The sequence below is a fragment of the Dryobates pubescens genome, chromosome 15 (assembly GCF_014839835.1).
Source record: "Dryobates pubescens isolate bDryPub1 chromosome 15, bDryPub1.pri, whole genome shotgun sequence".
NCBI classification, from domain to species: Eukaryota; Metazoa; Chordata; class Aves; order Piciformes; family Picidae; genus Dryobates; species Dryobates pubescens.
This window is the reverse complement of record NC_071626.1, coordinates 25,962,694-25,984,498: the sequence shown is the minus strand read 5'-3', so window position 1 is coordinate 25,984,498 and position 21,805 is coordinate 25,962,694. Positions and strand designations below refer to the sequence as shown.

Genomic DNA, 21,805 nt, shown 5'->3' with positions numbered 1-21,805 from the left:
TGGCTGTTGAAGTGACTGCCACACAGCCATGTACAAGATAAATAGGTAACCAACAATACTCTTGGATGAGGGCTCAGATTAACAGGCTGTCATTAGGTGATTTCCTGCAAATTTCACCTTTAGCATCTTGAGTTAAATTTACCCCCAAAACTTCTTTGCAGTGTTATAAGTGTAAAATACAGTTACTTTTTTGTGAGTGGAAAGCCTGGGTTATGGTTTTCTGGGAGATTTACCAGTTTCTGATTGCTGTGATGGAATTAAGTGTTTAAATCTGGTCTAATTACTTACATGTGGCTTTCTGGGCTGCAAGTGAGCCAGCAGTGTGCACTTGCAGCCCAGAAAGCCAATCACATCCTGGGCTGCAGCAAGAGAAGCATAGCCAGCAGGACCAGGGAGGTGATTCTCCCCCTCTACTCGGCTCTGATGACATCCTACCTGGAGTACTGTGTAGAGTTTTGGAGTTCCTATTACAGGAAGGATTTAGAGGTGCTGGAAGGTGTCCAGAGAAGGGCCATGAGGATGAGCAGCGGGCTGGAGCTGCTCTGCTATGAGAACAGACTGAGGGAGTTGGGGTTTTGCAGTCTGGAGAAGAGCAGACTCTGAGGAGACCTTCTTGTGGCCTTCCGTTATCTCAAAGGGGCTACAAGAAAGCTGGGGGGAGGGACTTTTGAGGGTGTCAGGGAGTGATAGGACTGGGGGGAATGGAGCAAAACTAGAAATGGGTAGATTCAGAGTGGATGTTGGGAAGAAGTTGTTCCCCATGAGGGTGGTGAGAGCCTGGCACAGGTTGCCCAGGGAGCTGGTGGAAGCCTCATGCCTGGAGGTTTTGAAGGCCAGGCTGGATGTGGCTCTGAGCAACTTGCTGTAGTGTGAGGTGGCAGGAGGGTTGGAACTAGATAATCCTTGAGGTGCCTTCTAACCCTGACAATTCTGTGATTCCAGTGGTGGCAAGATGAGAATTCCTTGTCCTGTAGTGTCAGAGTGTATGTCCTGGGGGAGCTTGAGCGTGTATAAAAGCACTTGGTGTAGATGTGTAACTTTTAAGCACATTCTTCTTCCAGCCAATTCTTACACTCTCTAACTTCAGTTCTGTTTGTCTTTCAGAGCCAACACAATCAGCTAAGCCCAACCAAGAGGAAAGAGAATAATTGAGAAGGCTTCCAGCATCTCATGAATGAGCTACCGGAACTCGATAATGCTGGCTCTGCAGAGCCGGGTCTGCGGCTCCGGAAAGGACACATGTCTGACACTGCAGCAACTCAGGCGGCCTTTGAAGAGGACAGCTCTGACCAGAGGCTGCTTTTAGTGGAGCCACCTCTGTCTTCTGAACAGAAAAATGTAAGTTTTGTGATTATCTGTTGGATTTACTAGAAAAAAAAGTGCTTTTGACTTCAGTTTGCTTCAGTGCTTGTAGTAAGTTCCCGAAACGTGAACTGTGAGCTTCCAATCACTTCAGGCCTGCTAAATAAGTGTAAGAAACCCAAGAAGATGCCAGAAGTATTCTTGTGGGTGTGTGTGAACTGGGCTGGAAAGACTTGTATGGGAACTTGGCTGATAAGCAGGAGTTTACCAGCTTCCTATTCTTTCATTCTCCCCAGACAGGAATGGGGCTCCTGCTGCTTTGTTTTATGCTCAGACACTGTCTATATCTCAAAAGATTTGTTCTGTAACTTCCAAGTACTCAGAAGTTGAAAGGAGAAGGTCCATTGACTATAGCTGAATGCTACCCAAACCTTGGTGAAGAGATTAGGACCAAAAAAAAAGTGTTTGCAAATATTCTTGTTAGTCTAATGCAGTCTGACCATTCAGTATATCTGGGGTACAGCAAGAAAAGTGTATCCAAAGAACAACCTACAGAGGTTTTTCTCCTCCCCCTCTACTCTGCCCTGCTGAGACCACACCTGCAATACTGTGTCCAGTTTGGGGCTCCCCAGTTCGAGAGAGACAGAGCTGCTGGAGAGAGTCCAATGGAGAGCCAGGAGGATGCTTAGGGGACTTGAGCATCTCCCCTGTGAAGAGAGACTGAGAGCCCTGGGACTGTTTAGTCTGGAGAAGACTGAGAGGGGATCTGATCAGTGTCTATAAATATCTGAGGGGTGGATGTCAAGTGGAGGGGACAGTGCTAAGACAAGGACCAACGGGTACAAACTTGAACATAGAAGGTTTCAGTTCAAGATGAGGAGAAACTTCTTTGGTGTGAGGGTGCCAGAGCCCTGGAGCAGGCTGCCCAGAGAGGTTGTGGAGTCTCCTTCTCTGGAGACTTTCCAAACCCACCTGGCTGTACTGCTGTGCAGACTCCCCTGGGTGATGCTGGTCTGGCAGGGGGTTTGGACTGGATGATCTCTGGAGGTCCCTTCCAACCTCTAATATTCTGTGGTTCTGCAATCCTGTCTCGGACAGCAGCAAGTAACAGGCTTGTGAGGAAGAGTACGAGGATGGGGAAGCATGTTGTGGTACTTCCCCAGGATAGCTTTCCAGCCTGTCACCGTTGGTGGCTCATAGATTCCTGAGCTGGTGGCAGTGGTGTTGCACTGTTGGGGTGTGAGCCCTGGCAGATGCTGGCAGGCAGCGCAGCCTGCGGCAGGACGTCTTGCCCTCTCGTTGGAGTTACGCAGAGGGCAGGGCACGATCACCTCCTGGTGATTAATGCTTCTCCCAGGGTGCATACAGATGGGCATCAGCACACTGAAGTGCAGCAGGCATTCATCTTAGGCTCACTGGAAATTTATCATGGCTTGATGGGTGTAGTGTATCAGCCCAGTTACAGCAGCTGTGTAGTTTTAGCCCAAGAGCAAAAATATGCTGAGGTTGCTACCATAGGCTTCTAGGGAGAAGAGTCCTACTGGTGCTGCAATTTCATTTGCCACAGATTCTGGGTGTGTGAATGGACCACCAGCATGGTTCACCTGACACCAGAACCTGTATTACTCTGTCATAACTTTAATACTTTGAGCCTTTATGGAATTCAGTTTTAAGTGTCCTTGTAATAAGTCAGAGCAGATAGTCACAGAATCACAGAAGACATCCAAGCTCATCCAGTCCAACCTTCCACCCAGCAACTAAACCATGTCCCTAAGCACCAGCTCCACACACTGCTTGAACACCTCCAGGGATGGTGACTCCAGCACTGCCCTGGGCAGACCATTCCAGTGTCTGAGAACCCTCTCTGGGAAGAAATATTTCCTAGCATCCAGCCTGAACCTCCCCTGGTGCAGGTTGGAACTATTTCCTCTGCTTCTGTCTCTTGCCACCAAGAAGAGGCTGCCCCTTCCTTGCTTCAAACTCCCTTCTTCAGGTAGTTGTAGAGAGTGATGAGGTCTCCCCTCAGTCTCCTCCAAACTGAACACCCCCAGCTCCTTCAACCCCTGCTCACAGCCCTGGTGCTCCAGGCCCTTCTCCAGTGTCATTGTCCTTCTCTGAACATGCTCCAGCCTCTCAATGTCTCTCTTGTAATGAGGGGCCCAGAGGTGAACACAGCACTTGAGTTGTGGCCTCCCCAGTGCTGAGCACAGGGGGATGATCACCTCCTGTCCCTGCTGGCCACAGTGTTTCTGATCCAAGCCAGGATGCTATTGGCTTTCTTGGCCACCTGGGCACTGCTGGCTCCTATTTAATCAGCTCTCAACAAGAGTCCCCAGGTCCCTCTCTGAGTCACAGCTTTCCAACCACACATCTCCCAGGCTGTACCTTGCCATGGGGTTGTTGTGCCCCAGGTGCAGGACCTGGCACTTGGCCTTGTTAAACTTCATACAGTTAGCCTTGGCCCATGGGTGTCACCTGTCCAGGCCCTGCTGCAAAGCTTCCCTACCCTCTAGCAGATCTACACAGCCACCCAGCTCGGTGCCATCTGCAAATTTACTGAGGGTGCCTCAATCCCTTCATCCTGATCATTGGTAAAGACATTGCAGAGGACAGACCCCAGTACTGAGCCCTGGGGGATGCCAGCAGTAACTGGGTGCCAGCCAAGGCACTGTGGGTTGCACTGTATAAGCTGTGTGGGACACTCTCATTCTCCTGGTAACTGGAAATACCCAGAGTGGTGTTCTTTGCATTACGTGGCAGGTCACAAAGCATATGTATGAGGGGCAAATCCTCAACTAGTAACTGAGGCTGATAAAGGAGGAGTGGAGTTGTACTAGCAGATATTTCACACACATCTTTATCTTGGTAGCATTTGGGAAAAAGCCTTCCTTTGAAGGCTGTTTTTATTCTTGTCTCTGACTTTCCTGGTTGAGTAATATGAATTAGAGCCTCCCAGTGCCAACCACAAGAAGGTTGGGAGTGGACAAAGGGCTACAAAGGGCTGCAGTGCCAGGATGAAGTGCAATAGTTTGAAATTAGAGCAGAGCAGATTTAGATTGGATGTTAGGAACAAGTTCTGCACCATGAGGGTGGTGGAACACTGGAACATGTTGCCCAGGGAGGTGGTTGTTGCCCCATCTCTGGAGATATTCAGGGTGAGGCTCAAGAGGGCTCTGGACAACCTGATCTGGTTGAGGATGTCCCTGCTTGACTGCAGAGGGGTTGGATTGGATGGGGTTTGGAGGTCCCTTCCAACCCAAACCATTCTATGATACCACAGTAAGTAGTGTGAGTTACCTGGTGGCTGCAGCTGGATAGCCTAAAATAAAAGCTTGTGATTGATTGTTCTGTAATTCATTCTGTACTTTTGCTTAGCTACGTTAGAAATTATTTGGGTGAGTCAGTGTTTAATTTTAGACTTCTGGCAATCAAGTGAAGCATTCTCTATTGTTTTGGGCTTCTTAGCATGTGTGTTTTGAGGGTTTTTGTTTGTTTGCCTTCATCCTTATGTGCTTCTTTGGTGGTGGCTCACTACAAATACTTAGCTTGCTTTTATTTGATGTCTTCTCTCTGTCTTCTAAAATGTTTCATTGTACTAAGTATCTGAGTTAACATAGTGCTGCTACCTTGCCTGTATTAGTGGCACATTAGCCTTCTGAAGGCACAGAACTCAGATACAGAGTTAGCCAGGTTGGAAAAGACCTTTGAGATCAAGTCCAACCTATCACCCAGCCCCATCTAATCAGCTAAACCATGGCACCAAGTGCCTCATCCAGTCTCTTCCTAGAAAACACCTCCCCTGGCACAGCTTGAGACTGTGTCCTCTTGTTCTGGTGCTGCTTGCCTGGGAGAAGAGACCAACCCCCACCTGGCTACAACCTCCCTTCAGGGAGTTGTAGAGAGCAAGAAGGTCTCCCCTGAGCCTCCTCTTCTCCAGGCTAAGCAACCCCAGCTCCCTCAGCCTCTCCTCACAGAGCTGTGCTCCAGACCCCTCCCCAGCTTTGTTGCCCTTCTCTGGACACCTTCCAGCATCTCAACATCTTCCCTAAACTGGGGAGCCCAGAACTGGACACAGGACTCGAGGTGTGGCCTAACCAGTGCAGTGTACAGGGGCAGAATGACCTCCCTGCTCCTGCTGGCCACACTGTTCCTGATGCAGGCCAGGATGCCGTTCTTGGCCACCTGGGCACACTGGTGGCACATGTTCAGCCCACCATCGACCAGCACCCCCAGGTCCCTTTCTGCCTGGCTGCTCTCCAGCCACTCTGACCCCAGCCTGTAGCACTGCCTGGGGTTGTTGTGGCCAATGTGCAGAACCTGGCACTTGGATGTGTTCAATCTCATGCCCTTGGCCTCTGCCCATCTGTCCAGCCACTCAAGGTCCCTCTGCAGAGCTCTCCTACCCTCTCACAGATCAACTCCTGCCCCCAGCTTGCTGTCATCTGCACACTTACTGATGTTGTCACAGAATTTGGGGTTCATTGTTTGAAGCTTGCTGTTCTGCTCTGTCTTGAATTGCATTGTGGCCTCCTGTTTTTCTAACTTGTTTCCAGCCTAAGCCTCTACTCCTGGTTTCTGTGAGGCCTTTTAATTTGGTTTTTTCCTTCTTCAAAGGTTGATGATTCAGATGGATTATCCTCAATACTCTCTGCTGGTAGAAGTACCAATATTAGCTCACCAAACAGCCTTTATTATGTGGCATACTGCAGTGCTCTAAATAATCTGGGGGAAAAAAAGCCTTACACACTATGTATCTTCCTCTGTGTTGTGTAAGCCTCAGCACAGCTGTTAAATGCCAGCTAGGATTCACTTTTTTTACTCTACATTCTGGCTATGTGCAACTGCTTCAGCAGAGATGACTTATTAGGTCTTGAAGAGGTTCTTATTTAGATAACAGTAAGCTTTATTGTTCTTCCCTAGATGGCAGCAGTACTCAGGCACACCTGCTAAACATAGCCTTCCACAAGCACTCAGGAGCTGCCCACTGCATTAGTACTCTAGTGGCTAAATGCAACCACATTGAAGCCAGTGGCAGCCATCAAGAAATTCCTCTGTTGGAGAAGGAAAGTGAATTGAGAGCTTGATGGTGGAACAACTGTGGTCATTTAATGTGCTCTTAACTGCTGCTACTGGCAAGCTGATCACATTGACTTGCTTGAATGTCATAGTATAGATGGATCCTGAGAGATGTGATGCTTCCACAGGATTCACTGAGACTTGAGATACTAATGTAAAAATGTCTGCAGCTTCACCCTGTCATAAATATTGCATTGTTTGGTCTGTTGTTGCCTTATTTCCCTGTATTTGTCATTGCAGCTTCTGTATTTACCTCTTGTCTCTCATTGCCCTGTATCGTTGCAGCTCTTTTATAGGATCACAGAATTGTCAGGGCTGGAAGGGACCTCAAGGTTCATCCAGTTCCAACTCACCTGTCATGGCCAGGGACACCTCACACTACAGCAGGTTGCTCACAGCCACATCCAGCCTGGCCTTCAAAACCTCCAGGCATGAGGCTTCCACCACCTCCCTGGGCAACCTGTGCCAGTCTCTCACCACCCTCATGGGGAACAACTTCTTCCCAACATCCACTCTGAATCTACCCATTTGTAGTTTTGTTCCATTCCCCCAGTTCTGTCATTCCCTGCCACCCTAGAAAGTCCCTCCCCAGCTTTCTTGGAGCCCCCTTTAGATACTGGGAGGCTGCAATAAGGTCTCCTTGGAGCCTTCTCTTCTCCAGACTGAACAACCCCAACTCCCTCAGTCTGTCTCCTTGTGAGAGCAGCTCCAGCCCTCTGCTCATCCTCGTGGCCTAACCAGAGCAGAGTACAAGGGCACAATGACGTCCCTGCTCCTGCTGGCCTCACTATTTCTGATGTGGGCCAGGATGCTATTGACCTTCTTGGCCAGCTGGGCACACTGCTGGCTCATGTTCAGCTTGCTGTCAACCAGTACCCCCAGGTCCCTTTCTGCCTGGCAGCTCTCAGCCACTCTGACCCCAGCCTGTAGCTCTGCATGGGGTTGTTGTGACCAAAGTGCAGCCCCTGGCACTTGGACTTGTTGCATGCCATCCTGTTGGACTCCCTCATCCTCTCCTCACAGGGCTGTGCTCCAGACCCCTCCCCAGCCTCGTTGCCCTTCTCTGGACCCCTTCCAGCACCTCCAGATCCTTCCTGTAATAGAGACTCCAGAGCTGGACACAGTGCTCCGGGTGGGGTCTCACCAGAGCAAAGTAGAGAGGGAGAATCCCCTCCCTGGCCCTGCTGGCTCTGCTTCTCTTGCTGCAGCCCAGGCTCTCCTTGGCTCTCTGGGCTGCAAGTGCTGACTGCTGGCTCCTGTTGAGCTTCTCCTCCACCAGCACCCCCAAGGCCTTTACTTCATTTTTCTTCCTTTTCTTTATGTCCATCTTGTCTCCCATTTCCCTGTCTTTACCACTGGAGGTGTTCAGGAGGAGGCTTGACAGGGTGCTTGGTTGCATGGTTTAGTTGGTTGGGTGGTGTTGGATGAGATGGATGATCTTGAAGGTCTCTTCCAACCTGTTCTGTTCTATTCTGTTCTATTCTCACTGCAGCTCCTTTATTTGCATCAAATCTGCCCCAGTCTCTCCTGTCTGAGATTCTTTTCCTCCCACCCATTTGTATATCCACTTTGTGCTTCCCTCGTAGGAGGAAGCAGTTTGAGCTCTTAAGAGGCAGCAGTTGCTTTGGATGAATTATTTGCCTCCTCTTTTCTAAGGAGGTGTGTGGAAGCCCAGTATTGTATGCAGAATCATTTTCCCTCTCCCCGGCTCCCCCCCCCCCCAGCTGTTTCACATGTTCATCCTCTTTAGAAATCCATCTTCATGGGGAACAAAAACATATCAAGGTGGTACTGAGAAGTCAAATCCAGTCCTAGAAGTTTTGGTTGCTTTGGGCTTGGGTTTTGGTTTAGGTGGTTTGGTTTTTCTTGTGTGGGTTTTGGGTTGTGTGTGTGTGTTTGGTTTTGTTTGTTTGGGTGGGGGTTTTGGGTTGCTTTGGGGGGTTTTTTTGGTGGGGTTTTTGGTTTGGTTAGTTTGTTTTTTCTTGTGTGTGTGTTGTGGGGTTTTGGGGGGTGTGTGTGTTTGGGTTTGTTTGGGTGGGGGGGTTGGGTTGCTTTGGGTTTGGTGTTTTTTTGTCTAGGGATTTTTGGGGTTTTTTTGTGTTTTGATTTTTTTCTGTTGGGTTTGTGGGGGGGGTGTTGATTTTTGGGGGGGAGGTTGGGGGTTTTGGGTTTTGTTTTGGGGCTGGTGTGGGGTTTGTGTGGGTTTGTTTGGGGTTTTTTTGGCTGTTTGGGGGTTTTGTCTGGGGGGGGGCTTGGGGGTGTGTGCTTTTGTTGTTTTGGGTTTTTTGGGGGGTTTGTGTGTGGTTTTTTTACTTGGTTTTGTGGGGGGTTAGGGGAGCTTGAGACTGTGTCCTCTTATTCTGGTGCTGCTTGTATGGGAGAAGGGACCCAACCCCCACCTGGCTGCAACCTCCCTTCAGGGAGTTGTAGAGAGCAAGAAGGTCTCCCCTGAGCCTCCTCTTCTCCAGGCTAACCAGCCCCAGGTCCCTTCAGCTGCTCCTCCTAGGGCTTGTGCTGCTCCAAACCCCTCCCCAGCTTTGTTGCCCTTCTCTGGACACATTCCAGCAACTCACCCATGAGAGCAACCTGAGCACCCTCTTCAATGCTGCCATCACAACTTCCCCTAACAGGAGGCAAACTGCGAGTTACCTCCATGGGCTTAAGTTGCACCAGAGGGAGGTCAGGTTGGGCTTTAGGAAACATTTCTTTAAGAGTGGTGAGGCATTGGAACAGGCTGGCCTGGGAGGTGGAGGAGTCCCCATCCCTGGAAGTGTTCAAGAAGCTGTAGATGTGGTGCTCCAGGACAGTTCAGTGCTCATGGTAGCTGGGTTGACAGTTGGACTCAATGACCTGAAAGGTCTTTTCCAAACTCAGTGGTTCTATGGGGTTTGTTTGGGGGGGTTGTGTGTGAGGGGTTTGGGGAAGGGGTTATTTTTGTTTGCTTTTGGGTGGTTTTTGTGGTTTTTATTGTTTGTCTGGGGTTTGGGGGGTTTGTCTTTGGTTGGTTATTTTTGGTATGCTTTTTTTATGGTGGTTTTTTGTTTGGTTTGGGGGGGGTTGGGGATATTTGGTTTTGGTTGGGTTTCTTTGGGCTTTTTCATTTGAGCCAGCAGTGTGCCCAGGTGGCCAAAAAGGCCAATGGCATCCTGGCCTGCATTAGGAACAGTGTGGCCAGCAGGAGCAGGGAAGTCATTGTGCCCTGTACTCTGCATTGGTTAGGCCACACCTTGAGTCCTGTGTCCAGTTCTGGGCCCCTCAGTTTAAGAAGGACATTGAGACACTTGAAGGTGTCCAGAGAAGGGCAACAAGGCTGGGGAGAGGCCTTGAGCACAGCCCTGTGAGGAGAGGCTGAGGGAGCTGGGGTTGCTTAGCCTGGAGAAGAGGAGGCTCAGGGTTGACCTCATTGCCCTCTACAACTACCTGTAGTGGGGGTTGGTCTCTTCTCCCAGGCCAGCAGCACCAGAACAAGAGGACACAGTCGCAAGCTGTGCCAGGGGAAGTTTAGACTCGAGGTGAGGAGAAAGTTCTTCCCAGAGAGAGTTGTTGGCCATTGGAATGTGCTGCCCAGGGAGGTGGTGGAGTCCCCATCCCTGGAGGTGTTCAAGAGGGGATTGGATGTGGCACTTGGTGCCATGGTTTGGTCATGAGGTCTGTGGTGACAGGTTGGACTCAATCTGTGAGGTCTCTTCCAACCTTGGTGATTCTGTGCAATGTGAAGTTTGTGTGGGTTTGGTTTGGTGTGGGGGGGGGGCTTTTGATGTTTTTTTTCTGTTGTGTCTTTTTTTTAGTGGTTTGGAGGGGGGTGGGTTGGGTTTTCTTTTTCCTTTGGCAGGGGGTTTTGGTTTTTTGGTTGGTTTTCCCCCCCCTGAGGCCTTTGTCCCTGGCAGCAGTAACCCCCCTGGGTAACTGCCCAAACCCCTGCTTTTTGTGAATGGTGCCATTCTCTGCAGAGAGCTCCCTAGCTGGCTTCAGCATGCTTCTCCAAAATAATGCTCAAGCAGCTGCATCCTTCTGTCAGTGCTGCTGTTCTGCCAGTTCTGCAATGGTGCTTCTGAGGAGCAGGAGCTGGCAGTGTGCCTTTGCAGCCCAGAAGGTCAGCCGCGTCCTGGGCTGCACCACGAGCAGCGGGATGAGGGAGAGGATTCTCCCCCTCCATTCTGCTCTTGTGAGACCCCACCTGCAGCACTGCAGACACTTCTGGTGCCCTCAGCATAAGAAGGACATGGAACTGCTGGAGCAGGTCCAGAGGAGGCCATGAAGATGATCAGAGGGCTGGAGAGCCTCCCTTCTGGGGAGAGGCTGGGAGAGTTAGGGCTGTTCAGCCTGGAGAAAACGTACTCCAGGGAGACACTATAGATAGAGCCTTCAAGTACCTAAAAGGGACCTCCAAGAAGGCTGGGAAGGGCCTTTATTTACAAGGGTTTGTAGTGATAGCATGGGAGGGAATGGATTGAAGCTTAAGGAGGGTAGATTTAGCCTAGGTAGTAGGAAGAAATTCTTTACAATGAGGGTGGTGAGACACTGGAACAGGTTGCCTGGGGAGGCTGTGGGTGTCCCCTCCCTGGAGGTGTTCAAGGCCAAGATGGATGAGGCCTTGAGCAGCCTGGTCTAGTGGAGGATGTCCCTGCCCATGGCAGGGGGGCTGGAACTGGATATCTTTAAGGTCACTTCCAACCCAACCCTTTCTATGAATCCATAAATATAATCCCAGTATCTTTTTACAGCAGAACCTCTTGGTCTGTATCTTATTTGGTAACTCTCTGTTCTCTTCTGGAGTGCATACATGTTCATAGACCATCCCTGCCTGTCCCAAAGATACACTTTTTGCTATCTTGTTGAAACATGCAGTTGCTGTTGTGGCAGAGCAGTGGTGTACCCTCTGTGACTGAGAAACAGTAACCACTTACCTGCATGGTAAAGCTTTGGTGGTGACAGGGGTCAGGCAAGCTGCATGCTGCTTCTCATTGCTTTGGCAGTTTAAACTTCTTTCCTTTCCCTAGTTTGCATGTGCTATGTATGTGCTTATAAGGCAGTTTGCAACAGCTTCTTCCCTCCTGCCTAGCCTTTTGGACAGCATTGGTTTTGCTGTCCTAGACCTTGTGTGTCTCTAAACTGCCTCCAGGGATGAGGCTTCCACCACCTCCCTGTGCCAGTGTCTCACCACCCTCAAGGGGAACAACTTCTTCCTAACATCCAATCTCAATCTACCCATTTCTAGTTTTGCTCCATTGCCCCCACTCCTATCACTCCCTGACACCCTCATAAGTCCCTCCCCAGCTTTCTTGCAGCTCCCTTCAGATTCTGGAAGACCACAATAAGGTCTTCTTGGAGCCTTCTCTTCTCCACATCAAATAACCACAACTCTCTGTCCTCATAGCAGAGCACCTCCAGCCCTCTGCTCATCCTCATGGCCCTTCTCTGGACACCTTCCTGCACCTCCAGATCCTTCCTGTAATAGAGGCTCTAGAACAGGACACTACAGGTTGGGTCTCTCCAGAGTGGAGAGAATCCCCTCCCTGGCCCTACTGGCTATGCTTCTCTTGCTGCAGCCCAGGCTCTGCTTGGCTCTCTGGGCTGCCAGTGCTCACTGCTGGCTCCTGTTGAGCTTCTCATCCACCAGCACCCCCAAGGCCTTTTCTTCAGGGCTGCTCTCAAGCCAGTCCCTGCCCAGCCTGTATCAGTGCTTGGGGTCCCACCAGAAACATGCTTGTTTGGCTGGGTTTTTGTTAGCAGGTTGTGTTCACAAATGGTTGCTGTGTAGATCTCTTTCTCCTTTCTTCCCTTCCTCCGCTGGTGCCGCGATCTGTTGCCGCCGCCGGAGCGCGTGGCTCGGCCTCACGTTTCAGGTCAGAAGAGCTTAACATCTGAGCTTCCTCTTTGTGTGCTGTCCCAGGCACTGGAAGTACTGAAGAATCACACAAACATTCAGGTTGGAAAAGCCCCTCAGGAACACCAGGTCCAACCCCAAACCCTACTCTGCAAGGGTCACCCCTAAACCGTAGCCCCAAGCACCACAGCCAAACCACCTTGAAACACAGCCAGGCCTGGGGACTCCACCACCTCCCTGGGCAGCACATTCCAAGGCCTGACCACTCCTGATGGGAAAACATTCTTCCTACTGTCCAGTCTAACCCTGCCCTGCTGCAGCTCTGTTCCCTCTTGTTCTATCACTTAATTACCTGTGAGAAGAGAGGAACATCAACCTCTCCACAACCTCCTTTCAGGTAGAATAGAATTAACCAGGTAGCCTCCAGACTAAACCTCCCCTGGCACAGCTTGAGACTGTGTCCTCTTGTTCTGGTGCTGCTTACCTGGGAGAAGAGACCAACCCCCACCTGGCTACCACCTCCGTTCAGGGAGTTGTAGAGAGCAATGAGGTCTCCCCTGAGCCTCCTCTTCTCCAGGCTAAGCAACCCCAGCTCCCTCAGCCTCTCCTCACAGGGCTGTGCTCCAGACCCCTCCCCAGCCTTGTTGCCCTTCTCTGGACACCTTCCAGCAACTCCACATCTTTCCATGGGGAAAAGTCTGTAGAAATTGCTTCTACTACAGAAGATTCTCAGGTGCCATCTTCTGCTGCTCTGTCATTGTTAATCCTGACAGCAGACAAAGAAAACAAGCATGGAAAAAAAATAAAGAGCCTGAAAGTGTAGTGCAGAGCTTAATGTAAGAACGGAGTCAATCCCTCTCAAACAGCTGAAGGGAAGGAGCAAGTTAAGCCAGGGCCCCAACACTTTTCTCTTGCATCACTGTAAGAGGCCTGACCAAATGAGGCAGATACCATCTCCAGGAGAACAAGGCCAGAAGCTGTGGAATCTGACCTTTGTCCAGGGAAGCAGTTGTGCCAGCGAGCTCTAAACAAAACCACTCCCTCCCTCTCCTAGTTCCAACGCACAGCACAGCCAGCAGTGGTTACAAACCCAGCGACCAGGCAGGAAACTCAGCGGAGCACCCCCACCCCTCAGCCCCCCTCACTCACTGAGCAGAGCGCCCCCAGCCCCCCTCACTCACTCACTGAGCAGAGCGCCCCCAGCCCCTCACTCACTCACTGAGCGGAGCAGCCCCAGCCCCTCACTCACTCAGCGGAGCGCCCCCAGCCCCCCTCACTCACTCACTGAGCAGAGCGCCCCCAGCCCCCCTCACTCACTCACTGAGCAGAGCGCCCCCAGCCCCTCACTCACTCACTGAGCACAGCAGCCCCAGCCCCTCACTCACTCACTGAGCAGAGCGCCCCCAGCCCCTCACTCACTCACTGAGCAGAGCGCCCCCAGCCCCTCACTCACTCACTGAGCAGAGCGCCCCCAGCCCCTCACTCACTCACTGAGCAGAGCGCCCCCAGCCCCTCACTCACTCACTGAGCGGAGCAGCCCCAGCCCCTCACTCACTCACTGAGCGGAGCAGCCCCAGCCCCTCACTCACTCACTGAGCGGAGCAGCCCCAGCCCCTCACTCACTCACTCAGCACAGCAGCCCCAGCCCCTCACTCACTCACTCAGCACAGCAGCCCCAGCCCCTCACTCACTCACTCAGCACAGCAGCCCCAGCCCCTCACTCACTCACTCAGCTGAGCACCCCCAGCCCCTCACTCACTCACTTGGCACAGCACCCCCAGCCCCTCACTCACTCACTCACTCAGCACAGCAGCCCCAGCCCCTCACTCACTCACTCAGCACAGCAGCCCCAGCCCCTCACTCACTCACTCAGCGGAGCACCCCCAGCCCCTCACTCGCTCAACAGAGCAGCCCCAGCCCCCCTCACTCACTCACTCACTCAGCACAGCAGCCCCAGCCCCTCACTCACTCACTCAGCACAGCAGCCCCAGCCCCTCACTCACTCACTCAGCTGAGCACCCCCAGCCCCTCACTCACTCACTTGGCACAGCACCCCCAGCCCCTCACTCGCTCAACAGAGCACCCCCAGCCCCTCACTCACTCGCTCAGCTGAGCGCCCCCAGCCCCTCACTCACTCGCTCAGCTGAGCACAGCAGCCCCAGCCCCTCACTCACTCCCTCAGCCGAGCACAGCAGCCCCAGCCCCTCACTCACTCGCTCAGCTGAGCTCCCCCAGCCCCTCACTCACTCACTTGGCACAGCACCCCCAGCCCCTCACTCGCTCAACAGAGCACCCCCAGCCCCTCACTCACTCGCTCAGCTGAGCGCCCCCAGCCCCTCACTCACTCGCTCAGCTGAGCACAGCAGCCCCAGCCCCTCACTCACTCCCTCAGCCGAGCACAGCAGCCCCAGCCCCTCACTCACTCGCTCAGCTGAGCTCCCCCAGCCCCTCACTCACTCGCTCAGCTGAGCTCCCCCAGCCCCTCACTCACTCACTCAGCTGAGCGCCCCCAGCCCCTCACTCACTCAGCTGAGCACCCCCAGCCCCTCACTCACTCAGCACAGCAGCCCCAGCCCCTCATTCCCTCGCTCAGCACAGCAGCCCCAGCCCCTCATTCCCTCGCTCAGCACAGCAGCCCCAGCCCCCCTCACTGAGCAGAGCAGCTTTCCTTTCTCAGGGTTAAGACTCTCCAGACTAACAGGAGCCAGCTGAGCCCAGCCCCAGCTCCACAAGCCATAAGCTGTTAGAACTTTGTTGTTAATTCACATGAGAGCTTTCTGGGAGACAGGGCCATTTCCCACACGTTATCAGCCTTCTGGGCAGAACACCCTCTGCTCATGGTTGGCTAGGTCCTCACTTTCTGCCTTCTCTGCAGCCATTCAAGCTCTAAAAGCCTGTTAATAAACTAGGCACCTCGACCCACAGGGAAGGAGGAAGCAGTATTTAACCAGCTCAAGACTGTGGAGCCTGGAAACCATCTCCATGGATGCATCACATCTCTTCATGCCATTGAAGTGGGAATACTTTTAAGATACCCTGCTTTGTGTCTCCCCAAATCCTTTCCTCTGCCAAAATCCAGAGGAAAAAAAATATGTGTATTTAGGGGGAAAGATACTAAATGCAGGCACTTAATGCAGTGAGCAGCAGTCTGAGTGACAGAGGCATTGCCACAACAACCCCAAGCAATGCTGCAGGCTTGGGGCAGTGTGGCTGGAGAGCTGCTGGCAGAAAGGGAGCTGGGGGTGCTGATGGACAAGCAGCTGAACAGGAGCCAGCAGTGTGCCCAGCTGGCCAAGAAAGCCAAAGGCCTCCTGGCTGGGATCAGCAATGCTGTGGCCAGCAGGAGCAGGGAGGGGATTGTCCCCTGGGACTCAGCTCTGGGGAGGCCACACCTCGAGGGTTGTGTCCAGTTCTGGGCACCTCAATTCAGGAGAGATATGGAGGTGCTGGAGCCAGGGCAGAGCAGGGCAAGGAAGCTGGGAAGGGCCTGGAGAAGAAATCTGATGGAGAGTGCTGGAAGGTGTCCAGAGAAGGGCCACAAGGATGAGCAGAGGGCTGGAGCACCTCTTCTGTGAGGACAGACTGAAGGAGTTGGGGCTGTTCAGTCTGGAGAAGAGAAGGCTCCAAGGTGACCTCATTGTGGCCTTCCAGTATCTGAAGGGGGCTACAAGAAGGCTGGGGAGGGACTGCTCAGGATCTCAGGGAGTGATAGGACTAGGGGGAATGGAATGAAGCTGGAGGTGGGGAGATTCAGGCTGGAGGTGAGGAGGAAGTTCTTCCCCATGAGAGTGGTGAAGCCCTGGAATGGGTTGTCCAGGGAGGTGGTTTGGGCCCCATCCCTGGAGGTGTTTAAGCCCAGGCTGGATGAGGCTCTGGCCAGGCTGATCTAGTGTGGGGTGTCCCTGCCCATGGCAGGGGGGTTGGAACTGGGTGATGCTTGTGGTCCCTTCCAACCCTGACTGATACTATGATACTATACTATAACTGAAGGAGCTGGGGATGGTTAATGTAAAAAAGAGGAGGCTGAGGGGAGACCTCATTGCTGTCAAGCTGCACCAGGGGAGGTTTAGGCTGGATGTTAGGAAGAAGTTCTTCCCAGCAAGAATGGCCATTGGAATGTACTGCCCAGGGAGGTGGTGGAGTCACCATCCCTGGAGGTGTTTAGGAAGAGCCTGGATGAAGCACTTGGTGCCATGGTTAATTGATCAGATGGTGCTGGGTGCTAGGTTGGACTGGATGATCTCGAAGGTCTCTTCCAACCTGGTCTGTTCTATTCAGGTCTACTGATAAGCACAGGTGGGCACTGAGGGCTTTGGCCCTTGTCAAGTAGTGGCATTGACAGAAGGTCAGTGACTTCTTTGGACTCATTCAGGCAACTTACTAGATGTAAGGGTTTAAAAAAACCCCAAAACCACGACTTTTGTGCCATCCCTATAACAAAAGTGAGATTTTGATGTTAAATTAAACTTATTCAGTGGCAGGCACTGTGCAGCTGGGCTCTAAAGGGTTCTTGCTGTTGTTTGCACTGGTGCTGCAAGTCTTGGGGTTTGGCATTAAACCTTTGCATCCCAACCAAAGCACACTCTGAAATTCTTGTTTAGATGATGATCTTTCCCTGGAACTGTGTTGCCTGCATCTCTGTACAGTGTGATCTCATTAAGCCTAATTTCTACCTCTTTTTTTTCCCCCTTCTTGTCTCTCACTTACCACAAAAGAATTGGGGAGAACTTCCCCAAATAAGGTGACTCTGGATGAAGCAGTACCACTGTTTTCTTCTGGCCATTGTCACTTGTCCTACAGGTTTAGGTTGATTCTCTGGTACCATTCTAATGGAGAGGGTCCAGAGGAAGGCCACAAAAATGATCAGGGGCTTGGAGCAGCTCTGCTCTGAGGGAGGCTGAGGGAGCTGGGGGTGTTCTGCCTGGAGAAGAGAAGGCTCTGGGGTGACCTAATAGCAACCTGCCAGTAGCTGAAGGAGGCTACAGGAAGGCTGGAGAGAGACTGTTTGCAAAGGTCTGCAGGGACAGGAGCAGGGCCAATGGCTTCAAAGTGGAGCAGAGCAGCTTGAGATTGGATGTGAGGAAGAGGCTCTTTACCATGAGGATTGTGGAACACTGGCACAGGTTGCCCAGGGGTGTGCTTGAGGCTCCTTCCCTGGAGATATTGAAGGTGGTGAGGCTGGACAGGGCTGTGGGCAACCTGATCTAGGTGAGGATGTCCCTGCTGAGTGCAGAGGGGGTTGGACTGGATGAGCTGTGGAGGTCCTTCCAACCCAGCCCATTCTGTGTTCCTGCAACTCAGAATTTATTCATTTCAACATTCTCTGCTTGGAGATTCCACAACCCCTTTTGTCTCAAGATACTTCAGGAGGGAGCTGGTTCTAATAAGTGTGGATTAACAAGGCTGCTAAAGCCAAAATGTGGCTTTGTCCTGGGCTTGTTTGCTGAAGGAGTGTTCCATGTCAGTGCTGGTTTTTAATGAGTGCCAGCTAGCACTCACCCGTGACCAACTGTATAAAGCTGTTTCCAAGTGCTCTATTAAATGGAGTGTAGCTTTTCTAAGAAGGTCACCTACAGAGGAAAAATACTAAACTTCAGGAACTTTCCAAGCACTTAACATTTTGACCAATAGGCTGAAAGGGCCTTTGGCACTGTGCTGGTGAAAGCCTTTTTTTTTGGTCCTGTGACAGCCAAACCATCTTTGCCTTCCCTGCTTAAAGGCTGAATGTAGTTAGCTTCTTGGAAGCAGTGGTGTGTCTTGTGTTTACAAGCCTGCCAGATTAAGAGAATGTAAACTCTAAATGACAAAGCTGTTATTTTAGAAGGACTTGGCATGTGCAGGAGTCAGGGGAAGTTGGAATAGAACAGAATAAACCAGGTTGGAAAAGACCTTCGAGATCATCAAGTCCAACCTATCACCCAGCACCATCTAATCAACTAAACCATGGCACCAAGGGCCTCATCCAGGCTCTTCCTAAACACCTCCAGTGATGGTGACTCCACCACCTCCCTGGGCAGCACATCCCAATGGCCAATTACTCTTTCTATGAAGACCTTCTTCCTAACCTCCAGCCTAAACCTCCCCTGGCACAGCATGAGACTGTGTCCTCTTGTTCTGGTGCTGCTTGCCTGGGAGAAGAGACCAACCCCCACCTGGCTACAACCTCCCTTCAGGGAGTTGTAGAGAGCAAGAAGGTCTCCCCTGAGCCTCCTCTTCTCCAGGCTAAACAATCCCAGCTCCCTCAGCCTCTCCTTACAGGGCTGTGCTCCAGACCCCTCCCCAGTTTTGTTGCCCTTCTCTGGACAACTTCCAGCATCTCAACCTCCTTCCTGCACTGAGGGGCCCAGAACTGGACACAGGACTCAAGGTGTGGCCTAACCAGTGCAGAGTACAGGGGCACAATGACTTCCCTGCTCCTGCTGGCCTCACTATTTCTGATGTGGGCCAGGATGCCATTGACCTTCTTGGCCACCTGGGCACACTGCTGGCTCATGTTCAGCTTGCTGTCAACCAGTACCCCCAGGTCCCTTTCTGCCTGACAGCTCTCAGCCACTCTGACCCCAGCCTGTAGCTCTACATGGGGTTGTTGTGACCAAAGTGCAGCCCCTGCCACTGGGACTTGTTGAATGCCATCCTGTTGGACTCCCTCAGCCTCTCCTCACAGGGCTGTGCTCCAGACCCCTCCCCAGCCTCGTTGCCCTTCTCTGGACACCTTCCAGCATCTCAACCTCTTTCCTGACCTGAGGGGCCCATGTTTTTCAAGGTGCTGTGTTTTTCCACTTCATTACTTACAATCTGAAGAAGAGTTGCTAAAAAACAAAGTCTGAGCAATGTGCAAGTGGGGTTTTAAGAGAAGTGACATGGCAGGAGAGCACCTCCTGCTGCTTCCCCCTTGCACAAGACTGCTTTAGAAAGGGTCAGAATGGGCACAGAGGATTTGCTGAAGAAAGCAGCCTGGCCAGCTGAGAAGGGTGTCACAGGACTGCCATTGGGAAAATAGTCTTGTTATGTTTTAGCCTTGAATGGATCTTGGCCCTTCTGCTGAATACTCTCAAGTGACTGAATCTGGCATGCTGCCCCAAGGAACATTAAATGGCTTGAATGTCATCTTAAACACTGTTAATCATTCAGCTGATGAGATCAAGATAAACAAGAGCAAAACCTCCCAGTTGTGTCTAGACTTTGTGACTTCAGTTTAATATGGGGGGTAGCAGTGGCACTGGAAATGCAGTGCTGTATGGCTTCTGCCTTGCTTTTTAAGGTGAGAGTAGGTCCAGAGTCCTATAACAGCCCATTCTGCAGTGTTGATCAAAGATCATTGCATCAATAAGGTTGGAAAAGACCTCAAAGATGTTTGCTTTTTCTGACTTTAGTTGCCTTGTTACAATGAGGAGGGGCTGAGGGAGCTGGGGGTCTTCAGTCTAGAGAAGGGGAGGCTGAGGGAGACCTCATTGCTCTCTGAAGGAAGGTTGGAGTGAGGAGGGGGCAGCCTCTGCTCCTTGGTGGCAAGGGACAGAAGCAGGGGAAATGATTTCCAGCTACACCAGGGGAGGTTCAGGCTGGATGCTAGGAAATATTTCTTCCCCGAGAGGGTTCTCAGACACTGGAATGGTCTGCCCAGGGCAGTGCTGGAGTCACCATCCCTGGAGGTGTTCAAGCATTGTGTGGAGCTGGTGCTTAGGGACATGGCTTAGTGCTGACCCTGCAGTGCTGGGTGGAAGGTTGGACTGGCTGAGCTTGGAGGTCTCTTCCAAACAGATGAGTTCTGTGGTTCTGTGATTTGTACCAAGGCAGAGTTCTGTCCAGACAGATCAAAAAGAGATTGGTGAAGCATTTGTCAGCATCTGAAGGATGTAACAGGAATATTGGAACAGGTGCAGACTACATCAGGCTTTGGAAGTTCCTGTGATGGTAGCTTCAGGGCACTGGTGGCAAATGAATAGTGACCTGGTATCACAGGCAGTTTTGATTTGAGGCATGAGACTTCACTCACCCTGCAGCTTAACATGGGTATGTGCATGGCCATGTAGACCCTGAAGTAACTGAGTGATGACTCTGTCCAAAAAGGAAATGTAACCCAGAAGAGTTCTGCCCCTTCTGAGCCAGAGACTTGTGCTGCAGTTACTGCTTGTGATGGGTTACACCCATCCTGAAGGCATGGGGGCAGGGCTTGGGAGAGCTTTGCCGTCCCTGGAGGGGGTTTTCCCCCTGGGAAACTGAGTTAGTCTGTTCCACTCCCCTGTCCAGCAAGCCTATAAAAAGGAAGACACTGCAGCCATTTGGCTCTTTTGGGCTCCTGCCTTGCTTGGACGAGAGGCCAGCTGCTGGCTTCCTGCTTCTCTGCCCTGTGGTCAGTCCTGGTCCTCCTCCCTGCTCCATCCAGGCCTCTCCAAAGGACTCCAGAAGACAGGTTTTGTATACATATTCTCCCCATCCATCCTTGTTACTTGCCCTTGTGAACCCTTCCTGTTACTGGTTTTTAATCTTATCTACACATAATGTTTAAAGAAAGTTTTTAGCTCTCTGCTTCCAAACCACCTCCAAATTATTTCTTGGTAGATTTGCTCCTTCCTTTCCCTTTCTCCTCTTGATTGGGAGAGAGGAGGGGGGGAGCAGGGGAGGGGTTCTCAGCCTTAGCCCCCATCTGAGCTCCTAAATCCCAGTTAAGGCTCAAACCCCCACTCTGGTGGACATGTGTGCTTTGTGTTCTGCATCAAATCCCATGCATACAACCCAGAGCACACGGCATGCTTCTGCCTGTGCACTCCTCAAAGCTGCTGTAGGGTCTGAGAAGACAGCAGCATCCTGGAGTGATCATCAGCTGGACTTTCCTTGCTGGCTTCTTAGGCTCTGTCTAACTGCTGGGTCTCTGCTGGGGGGAGCTCATCTCCCTGCTCTGTGTGTGTGTGTGAGACCCTGTGGGCATTCTGGGGGACAATGTCTTACCTAGTTCTGTGTAGTGCTTTGGCTTTGTTCATTGGGGTTTGGATGATCTTTTAAGGTCCTTTTCCAACTCAAAGCTTTCTATGATAAAAGCACCCAGAAGGCTCTTTTCCCAGGCAACCAGTGACAGGACCAGAGGGCAGGCCCTGAAGTGGTGCCAGGGGAGGTTTAGGTTGGATATTAGGAAGCAATTCCACACAGAAAGGCTGATTTGGCACTGGGATGGACTGCCCAGGGAGGTGGTGGAGTCACCATGCTTGGAGGTCTTTAAGAAACATTACAGAAAGGAGGCCTGGAGATTATTTGACATCCAGCAGATGTGTCAAAACCAAACATGTCCATGCAGATGAGTCACAAAGTATTCTGTAGATGAGCTCAGTAAAATGGGAGTTGGTGCCCCATTTGCATTAGCTTGAGTTCCTTAAAACTTGGTCATCTGAACCAACTCCCATCTACCAGAAAACTCATCTGGCAGAAATGAGTAATCAGCATCACTGGGTCAGCTGATCCATCCAGAGGTGTGCTGGAATCGGTGTAAAGGAAGATGGGCTGAGGGAGAAGAGGACCACTTAGAGTAGGGTAAGCTTCTTAGGTAGCTTCATTCAAGTTTGATTTATGCTGGTTTGTGGACTCTCATGAGCACAGCTTGACAGTTCC

The 21,805-nt window shown here is 51.6% G+C and overlaps 1 protein-coding gene across 3 annotated transcripts in view; it reads left to right on the top strand.

Moving 5' to 3' along the window:
* ADIPOR2 (adiponectin receptor 2) overlaps positions 1 to 21,805 on the top strand; it is a 67,955-nt gene that overhangs the window by 29,003 nt on the left and 17,147 nt on the right. For all 3 annotated transcript variants that reach the window (XM_054167965.1, XM_054167966.1, XM_054167967.1), the window contains exon 2: positions 1,105 to 1,338. In XM_054167965.1, the coding sequence (XP_054023940.1) occupies positions 1,171 to 1,338 (168 nt within the window). In that variant the 5' untranslated portion in view covers positions 1,105 to 1,170. The remainder of the gene's footprint in view (positions 1 to 1,104; positions 1,339 to 21,805) is intronic.